At 51.2% G+C, this 25,135-nt stretch overlaps 1 protein-coding gene across 3 annotated transcripts in view; it reads right to left on the reverse strand.

Annotated features, from left to right (window-relative positions):
- Nucleotides 1-25,135, reverse strand: part of cyfip2 (cytoplasmic FMR1 interacting protein 2) — a 174,092-nt gene that overhangs the window by 12,936 nt on the left and 136,021 nt on the right. For 2 of the 3 annotated variants that reach the window (XM_067995942.1, XM_067995941.1), the window contains exons 27-29: nucleotides 12,464-12,536; nucleotides 6,615-6,709; nucleotides 4,424-4,462 (exon numbers count right to left, since the gene is read on the reverse strand). In XM_067995942.1, coding sequence (XP_067852043.1) covers nucleotides 4,424-4,462; nucleotides 6,615-6,709; nucleotides 12,464-12,536 — 207 coding nt within the window. The remainder of the gene's footprint in view (nucleotides 1-4,423; nucleotides 4,463-6,614; nucleotides 6,710-12,463; nucleotides 12,537-25,135) is intronic. The other variant, XM_067995943.1, reaches the window with a different exon arrangement.

Here is a 25,135-nt window from a genome sequence, read left to right on the forward strand (position 1 = left end):
TACAGTTCCACAGACACTGACTCTCACTGGGGTACAGTTCCACAGACACTGACTCTCACTGGGGTACAGTTCCACAGACACCGACTCTCACTGGGGTACAGTTCCACAGGCACTGACTCTCACTGGGGTACAGTTCCACAGACACTGACTCTCACTGGGGTACAGTTCCACAGACACTGACTCTCACTGGGGTACAGTTCCACAGACACTGACTCTCACTGGGGTACAGTTCCACAGACACTGACTCTCACTGGGGTACAGTTCCCCAGACACTGACTCTCACTGGGGTACAGTTCCACAGACACTGACTCTCACTGGGGTACAGTTCCACAGACACCGACTCTCACTGGGGTACAGTTCCACAGGCACTGACTCTCACTGGGGTACAGTTCCACAGACACTGACTCTCACTGGGGTACAGTTTCACAGACACTGACTTTCACTGGGGTACAGTTCCACAGACACTGACTCTCACTGGGGTCCAGTTCCACAGACACTGACTCTCACTGGGGTACAGTTCCACAGACACTGACTCTCACTGGGGTACAGTTCCACAGACACTGAATCTCACTGGGGTACAGTTCCACAGACACTGACTCTCACTGGGGTACAGTTCCACAGACACTGACTCTCACTGGGGTACAGTTCCACAGACACTGACTCTCACTGGGGTACAGTTCCACAGACACTGACTCTCACTGGGATACAGTCCCACAGACACTGACTCTCACTGGGGTACTGTTCCACAGACACTGACTCTCACTGGGGTACAGTCCCACAGACACTGACTCTCACTGGGGTACAGTTCCACAGACACCGACTCTCACAGGGGTACAGTTCCACAGACACTGACTCTCACTGGGGTACAGTCCCACAGACACTGACTATCACTGGGGTTCAGTTCCACAGACACTGACTCTCACTGGGGTACAGTTCCACAGACACTGACTCTCACTGGGATACAGTCCCACAGACACTGACTCTCACTGGGGTTCAGTTCCACAGACACTGACTCTCACTGGGGTACAGTTCCACAGACACTGACTCTCACTGGGGTACAGTTCCACAGACACTGACTCTCACTGGGATACAGTCCCACAGACACTGACTCTCACTGGGGTACAGTTTCACAGACACTGACTCTCACTGGGGTACAGTCCCACAGACACTGACTCTCACTGGGGTTCAGTTCCACAGACACTGACTCTCACTGGGGTTCAGTTCCACAGACACCGACTCTCACTGGGGTACAGTCCCACAGACACTGACTCTCACTGGGGTACAGTTGCACAGACACTGACTCTCACTGGGGTACGGGCCCCACAGACACTGACTCTCTCTGGGGTACAGTTCCACAGACACTGACTCTCACTGGGGTACAGTCCCACAGACACTGAATCTCACTGGGGTACAGTTCCACAGACACTGACTCTCACTGGGGTACAGTTCCACAGACACTGACTCTCACTGGGATACAGTCCCACAGACACTGACTCTCACTGGGGTTCAGTTCCACAGACACTGACTCTCACTGGGGTACAGTTCCACAGACACTGACTCTCACTGGGGTACAGTTCCACAGACACTGACTCTCACTGGGATACAGTCCCACAGACACTGACTCTCACTGGGGTACAGTTCCACAGACACTGACTCTCACTGGGGTACAGTCCCACAGACACTGACTCTCACTGGGGTACAGTTCCACAGACACTGACTCTCACTGGGGTACAGTCCCACAGACACTGACTCTCACTGGGGTACAGTCCCACAGACACTGACTCTCACTGGGGTACAGTTCCACAGACACCGACTCTCACTGGGGTACAGTTCCACAGACACTGACTCTCACTGGGATACAGTCCCACAGACACTGACTCTCACTGGGGTTCAGTTCCACAGACACTGACTCTCACTGGGATACAGTCCCACAGACACTGACTCTCACTGGGGTACAGTTCCACAGACACTGACTCTCACTGGGGTACAGTTCCACAGACACTGACTCTCACTGGGGTACAGTCCCACAGACACTGACTCTCACTGGGGTACAGTTCCACAGACACTGACTCTCACTGGGGTACAGTTCCACAGACACTGACTGTCACTGGGATACAGTTCCACAGACAGTGACTCTCACTGGGGTACAGTTCCACAGACACTGACTCTCACTGGGATACAGTTCCACAGACACTGACTCTCACTGGGATACAGTTCCACAGACACTGACTCTCACTGGGGTACAGTTCCACAGACACTGACTCTCACTGGGGTACAGTTCCACAGACACTGACTCTCACTGGGATACAGTTCCACAGACACTGACTCTCACTGGGGTTCAGTTCCACAGACACTGACTCTCACTGGGGTACAGTTCCACAGACACTGACTCTCACTGGGATACAGTTCCACAGACACTGACTCTCACTGGGATACAGTTCCACAGACACTGACTCTCACTGGGGTACAGTTCCACAGACACTGACTCTCACTGGGGTACAGTTCCACAGACACTGACTCTCACTGGGATACAGTTCCACAGACACTGACTCTCACTGGGGTACAGTTCCACAGACACTGACTCTCACTGGGGGACAGTTCCACAGACACTGACTCTCACTGGGGTACAGTTCCACAGACACCGACTCTCACTGGGATACAGTTCCACAGACACTGACTCTCACTGGGGGACAGTTCCACAGACACTGACTCTCACTGGGGTACAGTTCCACAGACACTGACTCTCACTGGGATACAGTTCCACAGACACTGACTCTCACTGGGGTACAGTTCCACAGACACTGACTCTCACTGGGGGACAGTTCCACAGACACCGACTCTCACTGGGGTACAGTTCCACAGACACTGACTCTCACTGGGATACAGTTCCACAGACACTGACTCTCACTGGGGTACAGTTCCACAGACACTGACTCTCACTGGGGTACAGTTCCACAGACACTGACTCTCACTGGGGGACAGTTCCACAGACACTGACTCTCACTGGGATACAGTTCCACAGACAGTGACTCTCACTGGGGTACAGTTCCACAGACACTGACTCTCACTGGGATACAGTTCCACAGACACTGACTCTCACTGGGATACAGTTCCACAGACACTGACTCTCACTGGGGTACAGTTCCACAGACACTGACTCTCACTGGGGGACAGTTCCACAGACACTGACTCTCACTGGGGTACAGTTCCACAGACACTGACTCTCACTGGGATACAGTTCCACAGACACTGACTCTCACTGGGGTACAGTTCCACAGACACTGACTCTCACTGGGGGACAGTTCCACAGACACCGACTCTCACTGGGGTACAGTTCCACAGACACTGACTCTCACTGGGATACAGTTCCACAGACACTGACTCTCACTGGGGTACAGTTCCACAGACACTGACTCTCACTGGGGTACAGTTCCACAGACACTGACTCTCACTGGGGGACAGTTCCACAGACACCGACTCTCACTGGGGTACAGTTCCACAGACACTGACTCTCACTGGGATACAGTTCCACAGACACTGACTCTCACTGGGGTACAGTTCCACAGACACTGACTCTCACTGGGGTACAGTTCCACAGACACCGACTCTCACTGGGGTACAGTTCCACAGACACTGACTCTCACTGGGATACAGTTCCACAGACACTGACTCTCACTGGGGTACAGTTCCACAGACACTGACTCTCACTGGGATACAGTTCCACAGACACTGACTCTCACTGGGGTACAGTTCCACAGACACTGACTCTCACTGGGATACAGTTCCACAGACACTGACTCTCACTGGGGGACAGTTCCACAGGTGCTGACTGCTCTCCAGGACCTAACCCAAGTGGCCCATTCTTCACTCGGAGTGACTCCATGTGTCGGGGTGAATATGAAGCAAAGGCAGGTAAATAGGGTCGAGGTACAGATCAGCCAGGATGGGCAAGACAGGCTCGAGGGGTCGAATGGTCATCTCCTGTTCGAGTGACCAGAGCAGCTCTGACCTGACTTCAACACATGGGCCCTTCCCGGCAGGGATGCCAATCAGGACCATACCCCCCCCGCCACCCCGGAACCGCTCCCCCCAAGACTGTCGTCTCTCTCCCTCCGCTCCCCCCAAGACTGTCGTCTCTCTCTCCCCCTGCTCCCCCTCAGACAGACGTCTCTCTCTCCCCCTGCTCCCCCTCAGACAGACGTCTCTCTCTACCACCTGCTCTCCCTTATACAGACGTCTCTCTCTCTCCCTGCTCCCCCCCAGACTGACAAGTCTCTCTCCCATCCTCCCCCCCCAGACTGACATCTCTCTCTTCCCCCTCCCCCCCAGACAGACGTCTCTTTCTTCCCCTGCCGGGGACGCTGACAGCTCCCCAAGGCTGCCTCGGCTCCGATGAGCTAAAGGTTTGATGGATTGTACTTACACTGACTGGTAGATTGTCTTTCCATCGCTGGGAAAAGTTCTGGGGGGGCGGAAAAACAATTTTGTTTTAGGAAAGAAACTGTCCAGGCGTTGGTCACATTGCGTTGGCCGCTGGCGATGCCTGAGGTCGCGGCGGCAGGGGTTCAAAGGGCAGTGGTCAAAGCCGCGTCCTCAAGCACAGACTTTCGGGGGCGGGGGGGAGAAGGAAAGCAGTTTTCCGTGAAAATCACAGAGGTTGTATCGGTGATTGGGTGGCGGGGGAGAGGGCGAAATATCTGAGAACGCACTGGGGGCACGAGACCCAGTCTCCCGGGGGGGGAGGGGGGCGGGGAAACTGTGGGCGACATCCGAGGGTCTCCGTGGAAACCCCCTCTCCCCCCCTCCTCCCCCCCCCCCCCACCTCCGGTTTCTTAACTTTGCTTGTGTTTGGGCTGCAACAACAACTTGCATTTATATAGCGCCTTTAACGTAGTAAAATGTCCCAAGGTGCTTCACGGGAGCGATTATCAAACAGAATTTGACACCGGGCCACATAAGGAGATATTAGGACAGGTGACCAAAAGCTTGGTCAAAGAGGTAGGTTTTAAGGGGCGTCTTAAAGGAGGAGAGAGAGGCGGAGAGGTTTAGGGAGGGAATTCCAGAGCTTAGGGCCCAGGCAGCTGAAGGCACGGCCGCCAATGGTGGAGCGATTAAAATCGGGGGAGCGCAAGAGGCCAGAATTGGAGGAGCGCAGAGATCTCGGAGGGTTGTAGGGCTGGAGGAGGTGACAGAGATAGGGAGTGGGCGAGGCCATGGAGGGATTTGAACACAAGGATGAGAATTTTAAATTTCAGGCACGGGGACTGGAGGAACAAGGGCCAACACGGAAACAGGCCATTTGGCCCATCCAGTCCGTATCGTTGTTACCCTCCACAGTAATCACATTTACCCACTGTATTCCCGTATCCCTTCAACCCCTCTCACTCACATGCACGCGTACACATAAGGCAGAGTTCCAGTGAAGGGTCAAGATGGCAGAAGAGTTGGTCACTGAAGGTGGAGAGAAGAGAAGGCAATGCAGAAGAATCTAGAGAAGGCAGGGGGAAGGGGGAGAGAGCAGTGAGGGTGTTCAGGGTCTGGGAGACGAGGATTCCAAGGTGAGGTGCACAGCACACCAGCCGCCTGAAGTCACAGTGCGTTGGGGGTTCAGCCCCGTTAACACTTCCTGCGTTGGGAGTTCTGTCCCCTCTCTGCTGGGTGCTCTCCACAGGAGGATTGTGCAAGTGACCTTGTGTTAAACTCACAATCTCTGACATGAGTTCTGGTCTTTCTCTAGGTAGCCGGGGAATGAAAGTAGAGCCCAGCGACGGGAGAACTGGCCGTGGTCTTGCGGGTGGCAGAGAGGCTGAGCTAGCGGCACTGACGTGGCACGCTCTGGTTCTGACGGTAGCGGTTATACAACCGCCATGTGCGCTACTGCCTCTGGGGGCGCCACCTCCCGAAACATGTGTCTGAGCCACTGAAGGCAGCAGATTCCTTGCGTTCACCAAACAGCAAAACCGTGGCTGCAGCTCGCAGTGACAGAGAGTGCAGATGCTGGATGGTGATTGGCCAAGGGCAGGGCGTCTGAAGATCTCGGGGAATGCTGCCCGTGTCTGGTGCTCTCTCCCACTGGGCGAGGCGCCCGCTCCTGTTGGGCGTTCTCTCCCAATGGGTGAGGCGCTCCCACTGGGCGAGGCACTCCCGATGGGCGAGGCTCCCGTTGGGCAAGGCTCTCACGGCGAGCGAGGCTCCCGTTGGGCAAGGCTCTCACGACGGGCGAGGCTCTCCCGATGGGTGAGGCTCCCGTTAGGCTGGGCTCTCCCGATGGGTGAGGCTCCCGTTGGGCAAGGCTCTCACGACGGGCGAGGCTCTCACGACGGGCGAGGCTCCCGTTGGGCAAGGCTCTCCCGATGGGTGAGGCTCCCGTTGGGTGAGGCTCTCACGACGGGCGAGGCTCTCACGACGGGCGAGGCTCTCACGACGGGCGAGGCTCCCGTTAGGCAAGGCTCTCCCGATGGGCGAGGCTCTCCCGATGGGTGAGGCTCCTGCTCCCGATGGGCAAGGCTCTCCCGATGGGAGAGACTCCCGCTGCCAGTGTGTAGTTGGTAAAATGATCCTAAGTGTTGGAGTCGGGGGAGAACCGAGAGTAAACAAGACAATCTTTTCCTTACCTGTGGCGTCCCGAGTCTCTCGATTAATGGGACGAGGTGGAGAGGAGCGTATTTTGCTTCCAAGCGTTTCATTCTGACCTCCAAACGCTCGCCCTCTGTGAACGAAACATCAAATTACGTTTGTTTCACTCTCCGCCTTCTTGCACTCATTCAGCTGAACCTTCCCCTCTAATGTCTGTATCGGTCCCCAGGTACACTGCGGGTCGGCTAGATTATTTATACAGTTACACACCCTGCCTCTGACTGTCTCGTTTGCCAGTGATTATGAACTCACCGTTTCAAATCAGTTTCCCACCTGCCGACAGCATGAAGACCATCCTGTGACTTCCCGACTGACTGCGACACCAGCTCTCTGACCCTCCTGGACCTCTCTGTTATCTTCTACGCTGTTGACCACATCATTCTCCTTTCAGCATTCTGGCGGTTTCATTCCGATCTCTCCCAACATCCCCTCAAATTGTTTCTCTTCCCGTTCCTGCATATCCCAGCCCTCCGAGCTCCCCAGGGTTCCATCTTTGGACCCCTGACCTTCATCCTCTCTGGGCTACCTCTCAGCAGCAGGGATCCACTTCCACAATACACCCAACTCTACCTCTTCACCACCATCAGGAGGAGGCCATTCGGTCCATCGTGCCTGTGCTGGCTCTTTGAAAGAGCTACCCAATTAGTCCCATTCCCCCCCTTTTCCCCATAGCCCTGTAAATTTTTCCCCTTCAAGTATTTATCTAATTCCCTTTTGAAAGTTATTATTGAATCTGCTTCCACCGCCCTTTCAGGCAGCGCATTCCAGATCAGAACAACTCGCTGCATTAAAAAAAAATTCTCCTCATCTCCCCTCTGGTTCTTCTGCCAATTACCTTAAATCTGTGTCCTCTGGTTACTGACCCTCCTGCCAGTTACCTCTTGTTTACTCTCTCAAAACCCTTCATGATTTTGAACATCTCTATCAAATCTCCCCTTAACCTTCTCTGCTCTAAGGAGAACAATCCCAGCTTCTCCAGTCTCTCCACATAACTGAAGTCCCTCATCCCTGGAACCATTCTAGTAAATCTCCTCCGCACCCTCTCTAAGGCCTTGCCGTCATCATCAACTTGTACATCTCCACCGACTGATGGACATCAGGTGCTGGATGAGTCAATGTTTTCTTCAGCCCAATACCAAAGTCACCGTTACCTGCTCCCCACCAGCACCAATGGGCCTCTGCCTCTGGCTCCAACTCCAACAAACTCCCAAGGCATCTCCCCCACCCCAGGGAATCTGGTATTGTAGAAAGTCAACAACACAACCTTTTTACCCCAAATGCCTCTTGTATTCTTTCACCTCCAGAATGTTGCCCATTTCCCTCTCTCCCTTCTCCCTACCCCTCCCTAAACCACACCTGTGGGATCGATTTCTCAAACACTCTCCCCACTGGCCTGACCACCTCCACTATCTAAACTCTGTGTTCCCTCCTAGACCAAGTCCCACAATCCCATCACCCCCGTCCTAGCCAAGCTCCACTGGCTCAGCGTGCCCCAAGGACTCCACTTCAAGACTCTTGTCTTCATTTATCCAATCTCTTCACGGCCTCGCTCCCTCCCCCGGCCATAAACTCCCGCTCTCACCCTCTGTCCTTTCCTCTCGGGTTTACTGCTGTTTCCTGCTCCTTCTCTCCCACTGCAGGCTCATCATTTAGTATCTTTGATCCCACCATTTCCCAAAACCAATGTCCTCTCTTCCCTCAAAAGCCCCCTAAAAACCCTCCCCATTGACATTTCCTTCAGTTCCTGCTTTCACCCAAATTCCTCCTCTTCCTGTTTGATGTCCAGGTCTCCACACTGTGCTCCGAGGGGAGTTAAATCTCGCTGGGGAAAAGCGAGAGGAACCTGGGCACAGGCTGGTATAAGAGTCTGTGTAGTGAGAGTGCTGATCACCAGAAGGTTAGAAAGGAACAGAGAGGGTTTGTGCTGAACTCATCAGATATCACAATGCTTAAAGAATCTGCAGAGTGACAGGAGCACTCACACCGTGTTACACACACACACTCACACACCGTGTTACACACTCACACACACACACACCGTGTTACACACTCACACACACACCGTGTTACACACACACTCACACACCGTGTTACACACACACACTCACACACCGTGTTACACACTCACACACACACACACCGTGTTACACACTCACACACACACACACCGTGTTACACACACACTCACACACCGTGTTACACACTCACACACACACCGTGTTACACACACACACACCGTGTTACACACTCACACACACACCGTGTTACACACACACACACACACACACACACATACACACCGTGTTACACACACTCACCGTGTTACACACACACACACACACACACACCGTGTTACACACACACACACACCGTGTTACACACACACACTCACACACCGTGTTACACACACACACTCACACACACACCGTGTTACACACACACTCACACACACACCATGTTACACACACTCATACACACGGTGTTGCACACACACATACGGTGTAACACACTCACACCGTGTTACACACGCACAGGGCTCGATTTTGCAATGGTGGTGGGTTGGCAGCGGGGGCCGGGGGGGTGAAGGTGCACGAGGCAAACCCTCATGAACAAAACTCACCGTTTCCGACGCGATCGCACGTTTATTGATGATGATTAACGTCCTCTCCGGGTTTCGCGCCCGGCAGTCTGCCTGATTGACAGGCTGGCTACCGTCAGGAGCTACAACGCGACAGGGGGGAGGGGGGCGAGAAAGAGAGAGAGCCAGACGTCATCCGGGGGTGCGGGGGAGGGGGAGATCGGGGGGGGAGAGGGGAAGATTGGGGGTGGGGGGGGAGATCGGGGGAGGGAGAGGGAAAGATCGGGGGGGGGGAGAGAGGAAGATCAGGGGGAGAGAGGGGAAGATCAGGGGAGAGAGGGGAAGATCAGGGGAGAGAGGGGAAGATCAGGGGGAGAGAGGGGAAGATTGGGGGGGGGGAGAGGGAAAGATCGGGGGAGAGAGGGGAAGATTGGGGGGGGGGAGGGAAAGATCGGGGGAGAGAGGGGAAGATTGGGGGGGAGAGAGGGGAAGATTGGGGGGAGAGAGGGGAAGATCAGGGGGACATCGGGGGAGATTGGAGAAGGAGACATCGGACATCGGAGTAGGGTGGAAAGGTAGGTTCATTTTGTGTTTTAACTTCGTGCAATGGATTTTTATTTAATTTATTTTGTTTCTTTTTCCCTGATCCGGCCCTGCTTTCACCAGGTGTGAATCAGAAGCAGTGGGCAAGCTGCCCGGGTAAGTTAAAAATCGTTCCAACCAGCTAATATGTCACAAGTAAAGAGCCCTAAGTACCTCACTGAGGTATATTTGGCTCTTTAACTGTCAACCTGCCGGCTTTAATTGCTGGTGGGACTTCCGCATTCGGGAAGCCTGCGCACACACAGGTGGGTCTGCGGGGAACTTGGAAATCGGGTTGGAGCCGGCTTCCGGTCCTAATGGGATTTCCCCGATTTTCTGAGCCCCCAACGCACCGCAATTTCCCAGGAAAATCGAACCCACGGTGTTACACACACACACACTGTTACACACACATAGGGCATCATTTTAGCACCCGCTATCGGGTGCGTTCCTGGCGGGGGGGCCCCGAAAATCAGGAAATCCCGGAGCGGGACCGGAGCCCGCCTCGAACCCATGCACTTCCGGGTTCCCCGCTGACGCGCCAGCGTGCGCGCGCAGCCCCCGCTGGTGGGAATCCCGCAGGCAATTAAAGCCAGCGGGATGCCACTTGAAGGTATTTATTTTGCTTGTTCAGGTCATTAACTGACCTGATTAAGGGATTATGAGAGGAGGGGTGGGATTTTAGAGCAAACTGGGACTGTTTCCCACACTGGGGGAAACACTCCCAGGTCAAATCGACGTGTTGCAGCCATCAGCCTGTGGCAGCTGCAAAGGTCCATTTGACAGGTGTGGGTGGGAGACCCTCAGCCATTGCAGGAGGCCACTCTGTCACTTGGGACAAAGTGTGGCCTCCACCACCCTCCTCCTGACAGTCAAAGTCACCAACCTGCACACTTACCCTGGGGTCCAGACACATGTACCTACCTTGTGGACCCCCTCAGATGTACATCTTCCAGATGGGGGCCGCCGTAGCTGCAGTCATGACCTCCTCGGAGGGCGAACAGCAGCACCAGCCTCACCAGCCTCGACATCCACCTCTGACACGTGGAGCTCCACAACACAGTGCTGTGACACATCCACCTGCACAGCAGGAGGGAGGGCTACCGCAGAGAGAGATGCGTCTCAGAGGGCACTACCCTCGCCACAGGGTCCACAGACCGAGGCTCAGCCTCCTGGACCTCTCTGAGCAGCAGTGCACACGGAGGCTCAGAGTCACTCGACATGTAGTCGTGGACATCTGCAGCCTCTTTCATGCCGAGCTGCTCCCGGCTGGCCCGAGCACCATCTTCTTACCTGTCGCTGTCAAAGTCACCACTGCCCTCAACAACCTCTCCTCCGCATCCTTCCAGGGTGCAACCGGGGACATCGCCGATGTCTCTCAGTCGTCTGTGCAAAAGAGCCCTGCAAATACACCTACACCCACTCTGCAGTGACACAATGGGTGGCATCAGTTGTGGGTCCTCATAGTGATACCCAGGAGCGGGCATTATTGCACAAACCAGACAGGATTCGCGAAGACATGGCAGTAGTGGTGCCAATATAATATGTAATGTGAGTTGGTCAGAAATTCAATAAAAGTAACAACCATGACAAACCCTCAAACACCCTTGTGCATCCCCTTAATGCTCACGACACGTTTGCCTTACGCTGCCTACTGCACATATGTGATGCATGCCCTGTGACTGCAGCACAGGTAGTGGCAGGTTGAGTGAGGCTGACCGTGAGAGAGATGCACGAGAGGGTGAGTATGAGATAGAGCCATGAGATTGTATGAGGATTGGGTTGAGTGGTAGTGGCAGGATGAGTACTGGCGAGGTGAGTAGGTGCAGGTAAGATGAGGATGAGGTTTGAGTGGGTGTGAGGGATGATGTGACAGAGTAGTGTTGGCAGTGCAGAAGGAGATGTGGGGTGTGGGCAGTGATGTGGCAGACGGAGTGTAGGGGAAAGACTACGTGTACTCACTTTGGCTGACCTACTGAGGTCATTGGAGCGCCTCCTGCACTGTATGCAGGTGGGCGATATGTTGGTGGTGCTGGTGACCTCCTCTGCCACCTCGAGCCAGGCCTTCCTGGTGGCAGAGGCAGGCCGCTTCCTCCCGCCCGCCGGGAGGAAGATCTCTGTCCTCCCCCTCCTCCTCACCCCATGTATTGATACCTGGAGTGAGGCATCATTAAACTGGGAGCAGCCTTCCCCCTGGGCTGCTCCATGCTGTGATTTTTTCTATTTGTTGCAGCATCTGTCAGTGGAGGACTGCCCCTTTAAATAGAGCGCCTCCAGCTGACAGATCTTACTGCGCATGCGCAGCCCGCCCGACGCGCAGATCAGCAGCGGGGAACCCGGAGGAGCAGGTAAGTGGATCCAATTAGTGGATTGGATGCTACAATCGCGCGGGAAGCTGGCTAATTTCACCGGGCGCGTTATCCACGCGCCCGATAGCCCCCCCGCCGAGAACCCGCAGCCCTGCTAACATCGGGCCCATACACACAGTATTTCACACACACTGTTTCACACACACACACACACACACACACACACACACACACAGTGTGACAGATCCAGAGACACACACACACAGTGTGAAGATACAGAGACATACACACAGTGTGACAGATACAGAGACATACACACACAGTGTGACAGATACAGAGACACACACAGACAGCTGACCTTTGATGTAGACCCTGGGTAGAATATTCTGGAAAGGTGCTGCGTGCAGCAGGTCACAGACCTCTTCTTGAGACTGTAAACAAGAGCAAGTCCAAATCGAGTCACTGAACAAACAGCGATCAAGATTCACTGTCATTAAACACAGCAGCAACATTCAAAGAAAAAATCTGCAAAAATCCAACAAATACAATTCATAAAGTGATTTGGGGAATATTTGGGGAAGCCCCTCCCTCCAGTCCCCTAACCCTCCCATCGAAGCCCCTCCCTCCAGTCCCCTAACCCTCCCATCGAAGCCCATCCCTCCAGTCCCCCAACTCTCCCATCGAAGCCCATCCCTCCAGTACTCTAACTCTCCTATCGAAGCCCATCCCTCCAGTACTCTAACTCTCCCATCGAAGCCCATCCCTCCAGTCCCCTAACTCTCCCATCGAAGCCCATCCCTCCAGTACTCTAACTCTCCCATCGAAGCCCATCCCTCCAGTACCCTAACTCTCCCATTGAAGCCCATCCCTCCAGTCCCCTAACTCTCCCATCGAAGCCCATCCCTCCAGTACCCTAACTCTCCCATCGAAGCCCATCCCTCCAGTCCCCCAACTCTCCCATCGAAGCCCATCCCTCCAGTACTCTAACTCTCCCATCGAAGCCCATCCCTCCAGTACCCCAACTCCCCCATCGAAGCCCATCCCTCCAGTCCCCTAACTCTCCCATCGAAGCCCATCCCTCCAGTCCCCCAACTCCCCCATCGAAGCCCATCCCTCCAGTCCCCGAACCCTCCCATCGAAGCCCATCCCTCCAGTCCCTGAACCCTCCCATCGAAGCCCATCCCTCCAGTCCCCCAACTCTCCCATCGAAGCCCATCCCTCCAGTACTCTAACTCTCCCATCGAAGCCCATCCCTCCAGTCCCCTAACTCTCCCATCGAAGCCCATCCCTCCAGTACTCTAACTCTCCCATCGAAGCCCATCCCTCCAGTCCCCTAACTCTCCCATCAAAGCCCATCCCTCCAGTCCCCTAACTCTCCCATCGAAGCCCATCCCTCCAGTCCCCCAACTCTCCCATCGAAGCCCATCCCTCCAGTCCCCTAACTCTCCCATCGAAGCCCATCCCTCCAGTCCCCCAACTCTCCCATCGAAGCCCATCCCTCCAGTCCCCTAACCCTCCCATCGAACCCCATCCCTCCAGTCCCCCAACTCTCCCATCGAAGCCCATCCCTCCAGTCCCCGAACCCTCCCATCGAAGCCCATCCCTCCAGTCCCCGAACCCTCCCATCGAAGCCCATCCCTCCAGTCCCCTAACTCTCCCATCGAAGCCCATCCCTCCAGTCCCCGAACCCTCCCATCGAAGCCCATCCCTCCAGTCCCCGAACCCTCCCATCGAAGCCCATCCCTCTAGTACTCTAACCCTCCCATCGAAGCCCATCCCCCAGTCCCCTAACCCTCCCATCGAAGCCCATCCCTCCAGTACCCTAACTCTCCCATCGAAGCCCATCCCTCCAGTCCCCTAACTCCCCCATCGAAGCCCATCCCTCCAGTAATCTAACTCTCCCATCGAAGCCCATCCCTCCAGTCCCCTAACTCTCCCATCGAAGCCCATCCCTCCAGTACTCTAACTCTCCCATCGAAGCCCCTCCCTCCAGTACTCTAACTCTCCCATCGAAGCCCATCCCTCTAGTACTCTAACTCTCCCATCGAAGCCCCTCCCTCTAGTACTCTAACTCTCCCATCGAAGCCCCTCCCTCCAGTACTCTAACTCTCCCATCGAAGCCCATCCCTCTAGTACTCTAACTCTCCCATCGAAGCCCCTCCCTCCAGTACTCTAACTCTCCCATCGAAGCCCATCTCTCCAGTCCCCTAACTCTCCCATCGAAGCCCATCCCTCCAGTACTCTAACTCTCCCATCGAAGCCCCTCCCTCCAGTACTCTAACTCTCCCATCGAAGCCCATCCCTCCAGTACTCTAACTCTCCCATCGAAGCCCATCCCTCCAGTCCCCCAACTCTCCCATCGAAGCCCATCCCTCCAGGTAAAGGGAAAATTAAAAGATGTAAAGTAATTAAATCAGGAGAGAGAAATAAGAAATGTGTGAGAAAAATAACATGAGAGCAGAAGGACAGGTTCGGGGGTGTGGCCCAATTAAGCGTTTCTTTACACAAACACAGAGTATAAGGAACAAACTGAATGAATTGCAGGCGCAAATTCAACTTAAAGGGTACGACATGGTCGCCATTACTGAGACACGGCTACAAGACGGCCAGGACTGGGAACTGAATATACCAAGTTACAAGGTCTACAGGAAGGAGAGGGAAACTGGTAAAGGGGGAGGAGCAGCCTGAGTGATTAAGGATAAAATTACTTCAATGATGAGAGAGAATATAATGCGAGGTAAACGGGCAGTGGAGACTTTATGGGTAGAATTAAGAAATAGAAAAGGATTTAAGACTGGAATGGGAGTTGTGTATCGTCCCCCTGGTAGCAGCAGAATGTATAAATGCAGAGATTAGTCAAGCATGCAGCAAAGGCAGAGTGGTTTTAATGGGGGATTTTAACTTTCATATAGATTGGGATAAGCAGATGAGCTCATGTCAGAAAGGTAATGAATTTTTTGAGTGTGTTCAGGACAGCTTTCTGCAACAATATGTCCTGGAACCAACAAGGGGGCAGGGCCAAATTAGATTGAATAATGAGGAATGAGACAGATTTAGTTAACAGCCTAACGGTGCGTGAACATTTATCTAATAGCGATCATAATATGATCGAGTTCAACGTTGTGTTTGAAAGGGAGAAACTCGTATCAGCTGCTAAGATTCTAAATTTAGGTAAGGCCGATTTCAACGGGATGAGACAGAGACTGTCCACAGTAAACTGGGCAAATCTGTTAATGGGGAAAACGACAGGAGATCAGTGGGAGAGGTTCAAAAAAGAATTTAACATGATGCAGAACCAGTTTATACCCCTGAGGGGCAAGAGCTCTACTTGCCAAAAAAACAGCCATGGACGACAAAAGAGGTAAGGGACAACATCAAACTAAAAGAAAAAGCATTCAAAAACGCAAAAAATAGCACAGATCCTGGCGACTGGGAGAGATACAAAGAAGAGCAAATGGTGACAAAACAGATAGTAAGAGCTACAAAAAGGGAGTTTGAAAAGAAACTTGCAAGGGATATCAAAATCAACACAAACAATTTTACAATTATATTAGGAAACAGAGGGTGGTCAGGAGCAATGTGGGCCCCTTAAAAACTGATAATGGTGAGATTATAAATCAAAATAAGGAAATGGCGGACATGTTAAATAATTACTTTGCGTCAGTATTTACAGTGCGGGAAGAGGATAGCATGCCTGACACCCCAAGGAAACTAATTTTGAATCAGGGACGGGGACTCGCCATAATTAACGTAAACAAATTAACATTAATGAAGAAAATAATGACACTAAAGAGTGACAAATCCCCAGGACCAGATGGTTTCCATCCCAGGGTTTTAAAGGAAGTAGGTGAGCACATTGCAGATGCCCTAACTATAATCTTTCAAAGTTCTCTAGATTCAGGAACTGTTCCTTTAAATTGGAAAATTGCACATCACACTGCTATTTAGGAAAGGAGAGAGAGGGAAACCAGGGAATTATAGACCAGTTGGCCTAACATCTGTTGTCGGGAAATTACTGGAGTCTATAATTAAGGATCAAGTGACTGAACACCTCGAGAATTTTCAGTTAATCAGAGAGAGCCAGCATGGATTTGTGAAAGGTAGGTCGTGCCTGACAAACCTGATTGAATTTTTTGAAGAGGTGACTAAAGTAGTGGCCAGGGGGAATGTCAATGGATATTGTTTATATGGACTTCCAGAAGGCATTCGATAAAGTCCCACATAAGAGACTGTTAGCTAAAGTTGGAACTCATGGAATTGAGGACAAATTATTGACCTGGTTAGGAAGTTGGCTGAGCGGCAGGAGACAGAGAGTAGGGATAATGGGCAGGTACTCAAATTGACAGGATGTGACTAGTGGAGTCCCACAGGGATCTGTGTTGGGGCCTCAACTATTCACTGTATTTATTAACAACTTAGATGACGGGATAGAGAGCCACATATCCAAGTTTGCCGATGACACAAAGATAGGCAGCATTGTAAGCAGTGTAGATGGAAGCATAAAATTACAGAGAGATATTAATAGATTAAGTGAATGGGCAAAACTGTGGCAAATGGATTTCAATGTAAACAAGTGTGAGGTCATCCACTTTGCACCTAAAATGGATTGAACAGGGCACTTTCTAAATGGTAAAAAACCCGAAACAGTGGAGGTCTAAAGAGACTTAGGGGTTCAGGTACATAGATCATTAAAATGTCATGGATGGGTACAGAAAATAATCAAAAAGGCTAATGGAATGCTGGCCTTTATATCTAGAGGACTAGAGTACAAGGGGGCAGAAGTTGATTCTATTGGGCCAAGTGCAGGCAATTGGGACTAGCTTAGTGGTATAAACTGGGCGACATGGACATGTTGGGCCGAAGGGCCTGTTTCCATGTTGTAACTTCTATGATTCTATGATTCTATGATTCTAAGTTATGCTGCAGCTATACAAAACCCTGGTTAGACCACACCTGGAGTACTGTGAGCAGTTCTGGGCACCGCACCTTCGGAAGGATATATTGGCCTTGGAGGGAGTGCAGCGTAGGTTTACTAGAATGATACCCGAACTTCAAGGATCAAATTACGAGGAGCGATTACACAAACTAGGGTTGTATTCCCTGGAATTTAGAAGATTAAGAGGTGATTTGATTGAAGTTTTCAAGATATTAAGGGGAACTGATAGGGTAGATAGAGAGAAACTATTTCTGCTGGCTGGGGAGTTTAGGACTAGGGGACGTAGCCTAAAAATTAGAGCCAGGACTTTTAGGAAACACTTCTACACACAAAGGGTGGTAGAAGTTTGGAACTCTCTTCTGCAAATGACAGTTGACTGTTAATTTTAAATCTGAGATTGATAGATTTTGTTAACCAAAGGTATTAAGAGATATGGGGCTAAGGCGGGTATATGGAGTTAGGTCACAGATCAGCCATGATCTCAATGAATGACGGAACAGGTTCGAGGGGCTAAATGGCCTCCTCCTGTTCCTGTCTCTCCAGTCTCCTAACTCCCCCATTGAAGCTCATCCGTCTAGTGCCCTAACTCCCCCATTGAAGCCCATCACTCTAATCATAGAATAGAATCATAGAAAGTTACGACACAGAAGGAGGTCTTTCGGTCCATCGCATCCGTACTGGCCGAAAAAGAGCTATCCAGCTAAATCTCGCTTTCCAGCACTTGGTCCGTAGCCCTGCAGGTTACGGCAGTTCAAGTACTTTTTAAATGAGTTGAGGGTTTCTGCCTCTACCGCCCTCTCAGGCAGTGAGTTCCAGACCCCCACCACCCTCTGGGTGAAAAAATTTCTCCTCAGCTCCCCTCTAATCCTTCTGTCAATCACTTTAAATCTATGCCCCCTGGTCACTGACCCCTCTGCTAAGGGAAATAGATCCTCCCTATCCACTCTATCGAGCCCTGTCATAATTTTGTACACCTCAATTAAATCTCCCCTCAGCCTCCTTTGTTCCAAAGAAAACAACCCCAGCCTATCCAATCTTTCCTCATAGCTAAAATTCTCCAGTCCTGGCAACATCCTCGTAAATCTCCTCTGCACCCTCTCCAGTGCAATCACATCTTTCCTGTAATGTGGTGACCAGAACTGTACACCGTACTCAAGCTGTGGCCTAACCAGTGTTTTATACAGTTCCAGCATAATCTCCCTGCTCTTATATTCTATGCCTCGGCTAATAAAGGAAAGTATCCCGTATGCCTTCTTAACCACCTTATCTACCTGTCCTGCTACCTTCAGGGATCTGTGGACATGCACTCCAAGGTCCCTCACTTCCTCTACACCTCTCAGTATCCTCCCATTTATTGTGTATTCCCTTGCCTTGTTTGCTCTCCCCAAATGCATTACCTCACACTTCTTTGGATTGAATTCCATTTGCCACTTTTCTGCCCACCTGACCAGTCCATTGATATCTTCCTGCAGTCTCCAGCTTTCCTCCTCACTATCAACCACATGGCCAGTTTTTGTATCATCTGCAACTTCTTGATCGAGCCCCCACATTTAAGTCTAAATCATTAATGTATATCACAAAAAGCAAGGGACCGAGTACTGAGCCTTGTGGGACCCCACTGGAAACAGCCTTCCAGTCACAAAAACACCCGTCGACCATTACCCTTTGCTTCCTGCCATTAATGCCCTAACTATCGTATCGAAGCTCCTCTCCCTATTATCCTAGCCCTGAATTGCCTCTGAAGGGTTTGGTAGATCAATCTTTGCAGCCCCACGGATACATTCTGGGGTGAGGGGCATTTTACACACACCATTTTTTCAGTGCAACTCGATGACTTCCCTCAACTGGGAAAGGGTGGGTTGGTGGGGGGTGCGGGAGAAGGAGAACAAGAGGAGCGGGAGAGAGCGGACCAGGGAGAACAAGAGGTGTGGGGAGAGAGAGCGGACCAGGGAGAACAAGAGGTGTGGGGAGAGAGCGGACCAGGGAGAACAAGAGGTGTGGGGAGAGCGGAAAAAAAAGGTAATGCAATAATCATGGCCGATTTTAACTTTCACATAGATTGGACAAATCAAATTGGCAAAAATAGCCCTGAGGAGGAGGTCATAGAATGTATTAGGGACTGTTTCTCAGACCAATACGTCGGGGAACCACCAGGGAACGGGCCATTTTGGATCTGGTAATGGGGAACGAAACAAGATTAATTAATGATCTCAAAGTAAAGGATCCCTTGGGAAGCAGTGATCATAACATGGTAGAATTTCACATCCAGTTTGAGAGCGAGGATCTTGGGTCTGAAACTACTGTATTAAACTTAAATAAGGGCAATTATAAAGGAATGAGGGTGGAATTGGCTAAAGTGGACTGGGTAAACAGATTAGATGGTATGATGGTGGATAAGCAGTGGCAAACATTTAAAAAGATATTTTATGACTCGCAACAAAAATCTATCCCTGTGAGGAGGAAAGACTCCACAAAAAGGGTGAACCAACCATGGCTAACTAAGGAAGTCAAGGATGGTATCAGGTTAAAAGAAAAAGCATTCAACATGGCAAAGATTACTGGTAAGCCCGAAGATTGGGAAAACTTTAAAAACCAGCAAAGGATGACTAAAAGAATAATAAAGAGGGAGAAAATAAATTATGAGATTAAACTAGCAAGAAATATAAAAACTGACAGTAAAAGCTTCTACAAGTATATAAAAAGGAAGAGGGTAGCGAAAGTAAACATTGGTCCCTTGGAGGATGAGACTGGGGAAATAATAATGGAAAACAAGGAAATGGCAGAGGAATTGAACAGATATTTTGTATCTGTCTTCACAGTAGAAAACACTAATAATATACCAATAATAGTAGAAAATCAAGGGGCAAAGGGGAGGGAGGAACTAAAAACAATCACTATCACTAGAGAAAAAATACTCGGTAAACTAATGGGTCTAAAGGCTGACAAGTCCCCTGGACCTGATGGCTTGCATCCAAGGGTCTTAAAGGAAGTGGCTACAGAGATAGTGGATGCATTGGTTGTAATCTTCCAGAATTCACTAGATTCTGGAAAGGTCCCAGCGGATTGGAAAACCGCAAACGTAACATTCCTATTCAAGAAGGGAGTGAGACAGAAAGCAGGTAACTATAGACCAGTTAGCCTAACATCTGTCACTGGGAAAATGCTAGAATCCATTATTAAGGAAGTAGTAGCAGGACATTTGGAGACTCATAATACAATCAAGGAGAGTCAACATGGTTTTATGAAGGGGAAATCATGTCTGACAAATTTATTAGAGTTCTTTGAGGAAGTAACGGGCAGGGTGGATAAAGGGGAACCAATGGATGCAGTATATTTGGATTTCCAAAAGGCATTCGATAAGGTGCCACATAAAAGATTACTGCACAAGGTAAGAGCTCATGGTGTTGGGGGTAATATACTGGCATGGATAGAGGATCGCTGCCCGAATTGGTGGTAGAGGCAGGGACCCTCAACTCTTTTAAAAATTACCAGAACCTGCACCTAAAGTGCTGTAAGCTGCAGGGCTACGGACCGGGTGCTGGAAGGTGGGATTAGAATGGGCACCTGGTTGTTCTTCGAGCCGGCGCGGACACGATGGGCCGAATGGCCCCCTTCTGTGCTGTATCTTTTCTATGGTTCTAGGATTGGCTAACTAACAGAAAACAAAGAGTCGGGATAAAAGGGTCATTTTCAAAATGGCAATCTGTAACTAGTGGGGTGCCGCAGGGCTCAGTGCTGGGGCCTCAACTATTTACAATATATATCAATGACTTGGATGAAGGAACAGAGTGTCTTGTGGCCAAATTTGCTGATGATACAAAGATAGGTGGAAAAGCAAGTTGTGATGAGGACACAAAGTGTCTGCAAAGGGATATTGACAGGTTAAGCGAATGGGCAAAAATTTGGCAGATGGAATCTAATGTGGGAAAATGTGAAGTCATCCACTTTGGGAGGAAAAATAAAAAAGCAAAATATTATTTGAATTGAGAAATAGTACAAAATGCTGTGGTACAGAGGGATCTGGGTGTCCTCGTACATGAAACACAAAAAGTCAACATACAGGTGCAGCAGGTAATCCGGAAGGCAAACGGAATATTGGCCTTTATTTCTAGGGGGATGGAGTATAAAAGCAGGGAAGTCATGCTACAACTGTACAGGGTGCTGGTGAGACCACACCTGGAGTACTGCGTACAGTTCTGGTGCCCTTATTTAAGGAAGGACATACTTGCATTGGAGGCAGTTCAGAGAAGGTTCACTAGGTTGATTCCGGGTATGGAAGGGTTGTCTTATGAGGAAAGATTGAACAGGTTGGGTCTGTACTCATTGGAGTTTAGAAGAATGAGAGGAGATCTTATTGAAACATACAAGATTCTGAGGGGACTCGATAGGGTAGATGCTGAGAGGATGTTACCCCTCATGGGGGAATCTAAAACTCGGGGGCATAGTCTCAGAATAAGGGGTCGGCCGTTTAAGACGGAAATGAGGAGGAATTTCTTCTCCCAGAGGGTCGTGAATCTTTGGAATTCTTTACCCCAAAAAGCTGTGGAGGCTGAGTCATTGAATACATACAAGGCTGAGTTAGACAAATTCTTGATCAGCGAGGGAGTCAAAGGATATGGAGAAAGGGCGGGAAAGTGGAGTTGAGGTAAAAATCAGATCACCCATGATCTCATTAAATGGCGGAGCAGGCTCGAGGGGCCGAATGGCCTCATCCTGCTCCTGTCTCTTATGGTCTTTTGGTCTCATGGACCAGGGAGTACAAGTGGAGCGGGGAGAGAGGGACCAGGGAGAACAAGGAGCGGGGAGAGAGCGGACCAGGGAGAATAAGAGGAGCGGGGAGAGAGGGACCAGGGAGAATAAGAGGAGCGCAGAGAGAGCGGACCAGGGAGAATAAGAGGAGCGCAGAGAGAGCGGACCCGGGAGAACAAGAGGAGCGGAGAGAGAGGGACCAGGGAGAACAAGGAGCGGGGAGAGAGGGACCAGGGAGAATAAGAGGAGCGGGGAGAGAGGGACCAGGGAGAATAAGAGGAGCGGGGAGAGAGGGACCAGGGAGAATAAGAGGAGCGGGGAGAGAGGGACCAGGGAGAATAAGAGGAGCGGGGAGAGAGGGACCAGGGAGAATAAGAGGAGCGGGGAGAGAGGGACCAGGGAGAATAAGAGGAGCGCGGAGAGAGAGGAACCAGGGAGAACAAGGAGCGGGGAGAGAGCGGACCAGGGAGAATAAGAGGAGCGGGGAGAGAGGGACCAGGGAGAATAAGAGGAGCGGAGAGAGAGGGACCAGGGAGAATAAGAGGAGCGGAGAGAGAGGGACCAGGGAGAATAAGAGGAGCGGAGAGAGAGGGACCAGGGAGAATAAGAGGAGCGGAGAGAGAGGGACCAGGGAGACTAAGAGGAGCGGAGAGAGAGCGGACCAGGGAGAATAAGAGGAGCGGGGAGAGAGGGACCAGGGAGAATAAGAGGAGCGGGGAGAGAGGGACCAGGGAGAATAAGAGGAGCGGAGAGAGAGGGACCAGGGAGAATAAGAGGAGCGGAGAGAGAGGGACCAGGGAGAATAAGAGGAGCGGAGAGAGAGGGACCAGGGAGAATAAGAGGAGCGGAGAGAGAGGGACCAGGGAGACTAAGAGGAGCGGGGAGAGAGGAACCAGGGAGACTAAGAGGAGCGGGGAGCGAGCACCGGGGCGGAGGTCCACATTGGAATATGAAGTATTGACGATAACAGAGACCTGGCTCCAAAAGGGGTAGGATTGGGTACTAAATATTCCTGGATACAAGGTGATCAGGAAAGATAGGGAAGGAAAAAAAGGAGGGGGGTGGGGTGACAGTATTGATTAAGGAGAATATTGCAGTGCTGGAGAGAGAGGATGTCCTGGAGGGGTCAAGGACAGAATCTATTTGGTTAGAGTTAAGAAACAATAGAGGTGCCATTACACTACTGGGTGTATTCTATAGGCCACCAACTAGTGGGAAGGAGATAGAGGAGCAAATTTGCAGGGGAATTACAGAGAGGTGCAAGAACCAGAGAGCAGTGATAATGGGGGACTTCAACTATCCTAATATAGACTGGGATAGTAATAGTGTAAAGGGCAGAGAGGGGGAGGAATTTCTGAAGTGTGTTCAGGAGAACCTTTTTGATCAGTATGTTTCCGGCCCAACGAGGAAGGAGGCATTGTGGGATCTGGGTCTGGGGAATGAAATGGGCCAATGGAGCAAGTGTCAGGGAGGGAGCATTTAGGGAATAATGATCATATCATCAGGTTTAGATCAGTTATGGAAAAGGACAAGGAACAATCCAGTGTAAAAACAATTAATTGGAGAAGGGCCAATTTCAGTGGGTTGAGAATGGATCTGGCCCGGGTAAATTGGAATCAAAGATTGGCAGGCAAAACTGTAATTGAACAATGGGCGGCCTTTAAAGAGGAGATGTTTCAGGTACAGTCTAGGTACATTCCCACGAGGGGGAAAGGTAGGGCAACTAAAGCCAGAGCTCCCTGACGAAAGAGATGGAGAGTAAGATGAAGCAGAAAAAGAGGGCGTATGACAGATGTCAGGTTGATAATACAAGTGAGAACCAGGCAGAATTTTTTATTATTTTTTTTATTCGTTCATGGGATGTGGGCGTCGCTGGCGAGGCCGGCATTTATTGCCCATCCCTAATTGCCCTCGAGAAGGTGGTGGTGAGCCGCCTTCTTGAACCGCTGCAGTCCGTGTGGTGACGGTTCTCTCACAGTGCTGTTAGGAAGGGAGTTCCAGGATTTTGACCCAGCGACGATGAAGGAACGGCGATATATTTCCAAGTCGGGATGGTGTGTGACTTGGAGGGGAACATGCAGGTGGTGTTGTTCCCATGTGCCTGCTGCTCTTGTCCTTCTAGGTGGTAGAGGTCGCGGGTTTGGGAGGTGCTGTCGAAGAAGCCTTGGCGAGTTGCTGCAGTGCATCCTGTGGATGGTACACACTGCAGCCACAGTGCGCCGGTGGTGAAGGGAGTGAATGTTTAGGGTGATGGATGGGGTGCCAATCAAGCGGGCTGCTTTATCTTGGATGGTGTCGAGCTTCTTGAGTGTTGTTGGAGCTGCACTCATCCAGGCAAGTGGAGAGTATTCCATCACACTCCTGACTTGTGCCTTGTAGATGGTGGAAAGGCTTTGGGGAGTCAGGAGGTGAGTCACTCGCCGCAGAACACCCAGCCTCTGACCTGCTCTCGTAGCCACAGTATTTATATGGCTGGTCCAGTTCAGTTTCTGGTCAATGGTGACCCCCAGGATGTTGATGGTGGGGGATTCGGCGATGGTAATGCCGTTGAATGTCAAGGGGAGGTGGTTAGACTTTCTCTTGTTGGAGATGGTCATTGCCTGGCACTTATCTGGCGCGAATGTTGATTGCCACTTATGAGCCCAAGCCTGGATGTTGTCCAGGTCTTGCTGCATGCGGGCACGGACTGCTTCATTATCTGAGGGGTTGCGAATGGAACTGAACACTGTGCAATCATCAGCAAACATCCCCATTTCTGGCCTTATGATGGAGGGAAGGTCATTGATGAAGCAGCTGAAGATGGTTGGGCCTAGGACACTGCCCTGAGGAACTCCTGCAGCAATGCCCTGGGGCTGAGATGATTGGCCTCCAACAACCACTACCATCTTCCTTTGTGCTAGGTATGACTCCAGCCACTGGAGAGTTTTCCCCCTGATTCCCATTGACTTCAATTTTACTCGGGCTCCTTGGTGCCACACTCGGTCAAATGCTGCCTTGATGTCAAGGGCAGTCACTCTCACCTCACCTCTGCAATTCAGCTCTTTTGTCCATGTTTGGACCAAGGCTGTAATGAGGTCTGGAGCCGAGTGGTCCTGGCGGAACCCAAACTGAGCATCGGTGAGCAGGTTATTGGTGAGTAAGTGCCGCTTGATAGCACTGTCGACGACACCTTCCATCACTTTGCTGATGATTGAGAGTAGACTGATGGGGCGGTAATTGGCCGGATTGGATTTGTCCTGCTTTTTGTGGACAGGACATACCTGGGCAATTTTCCACATTGTCGGGTAGATGCCAGTGTTGTAGCTGTACTGGAACAGCTTGGCTAGAGGCGCAGCTAGTTCTGGA

Source organism: Heptranchias perlo, chromosome 14 (assembly GCF_035084215.1).
Source record: "Heptranchias perlo isolate sHepPer1 chromosome 14, sHepPer1.hap1, whole genome shotgun sequence".
Classification (NCBI taxonomy): Eukaryota; Metazoa; Chordata; class Chondrichthyes; order Hexanchiformes; family Hexanchidae; genus Heptranchias; species Heptranchias perlo.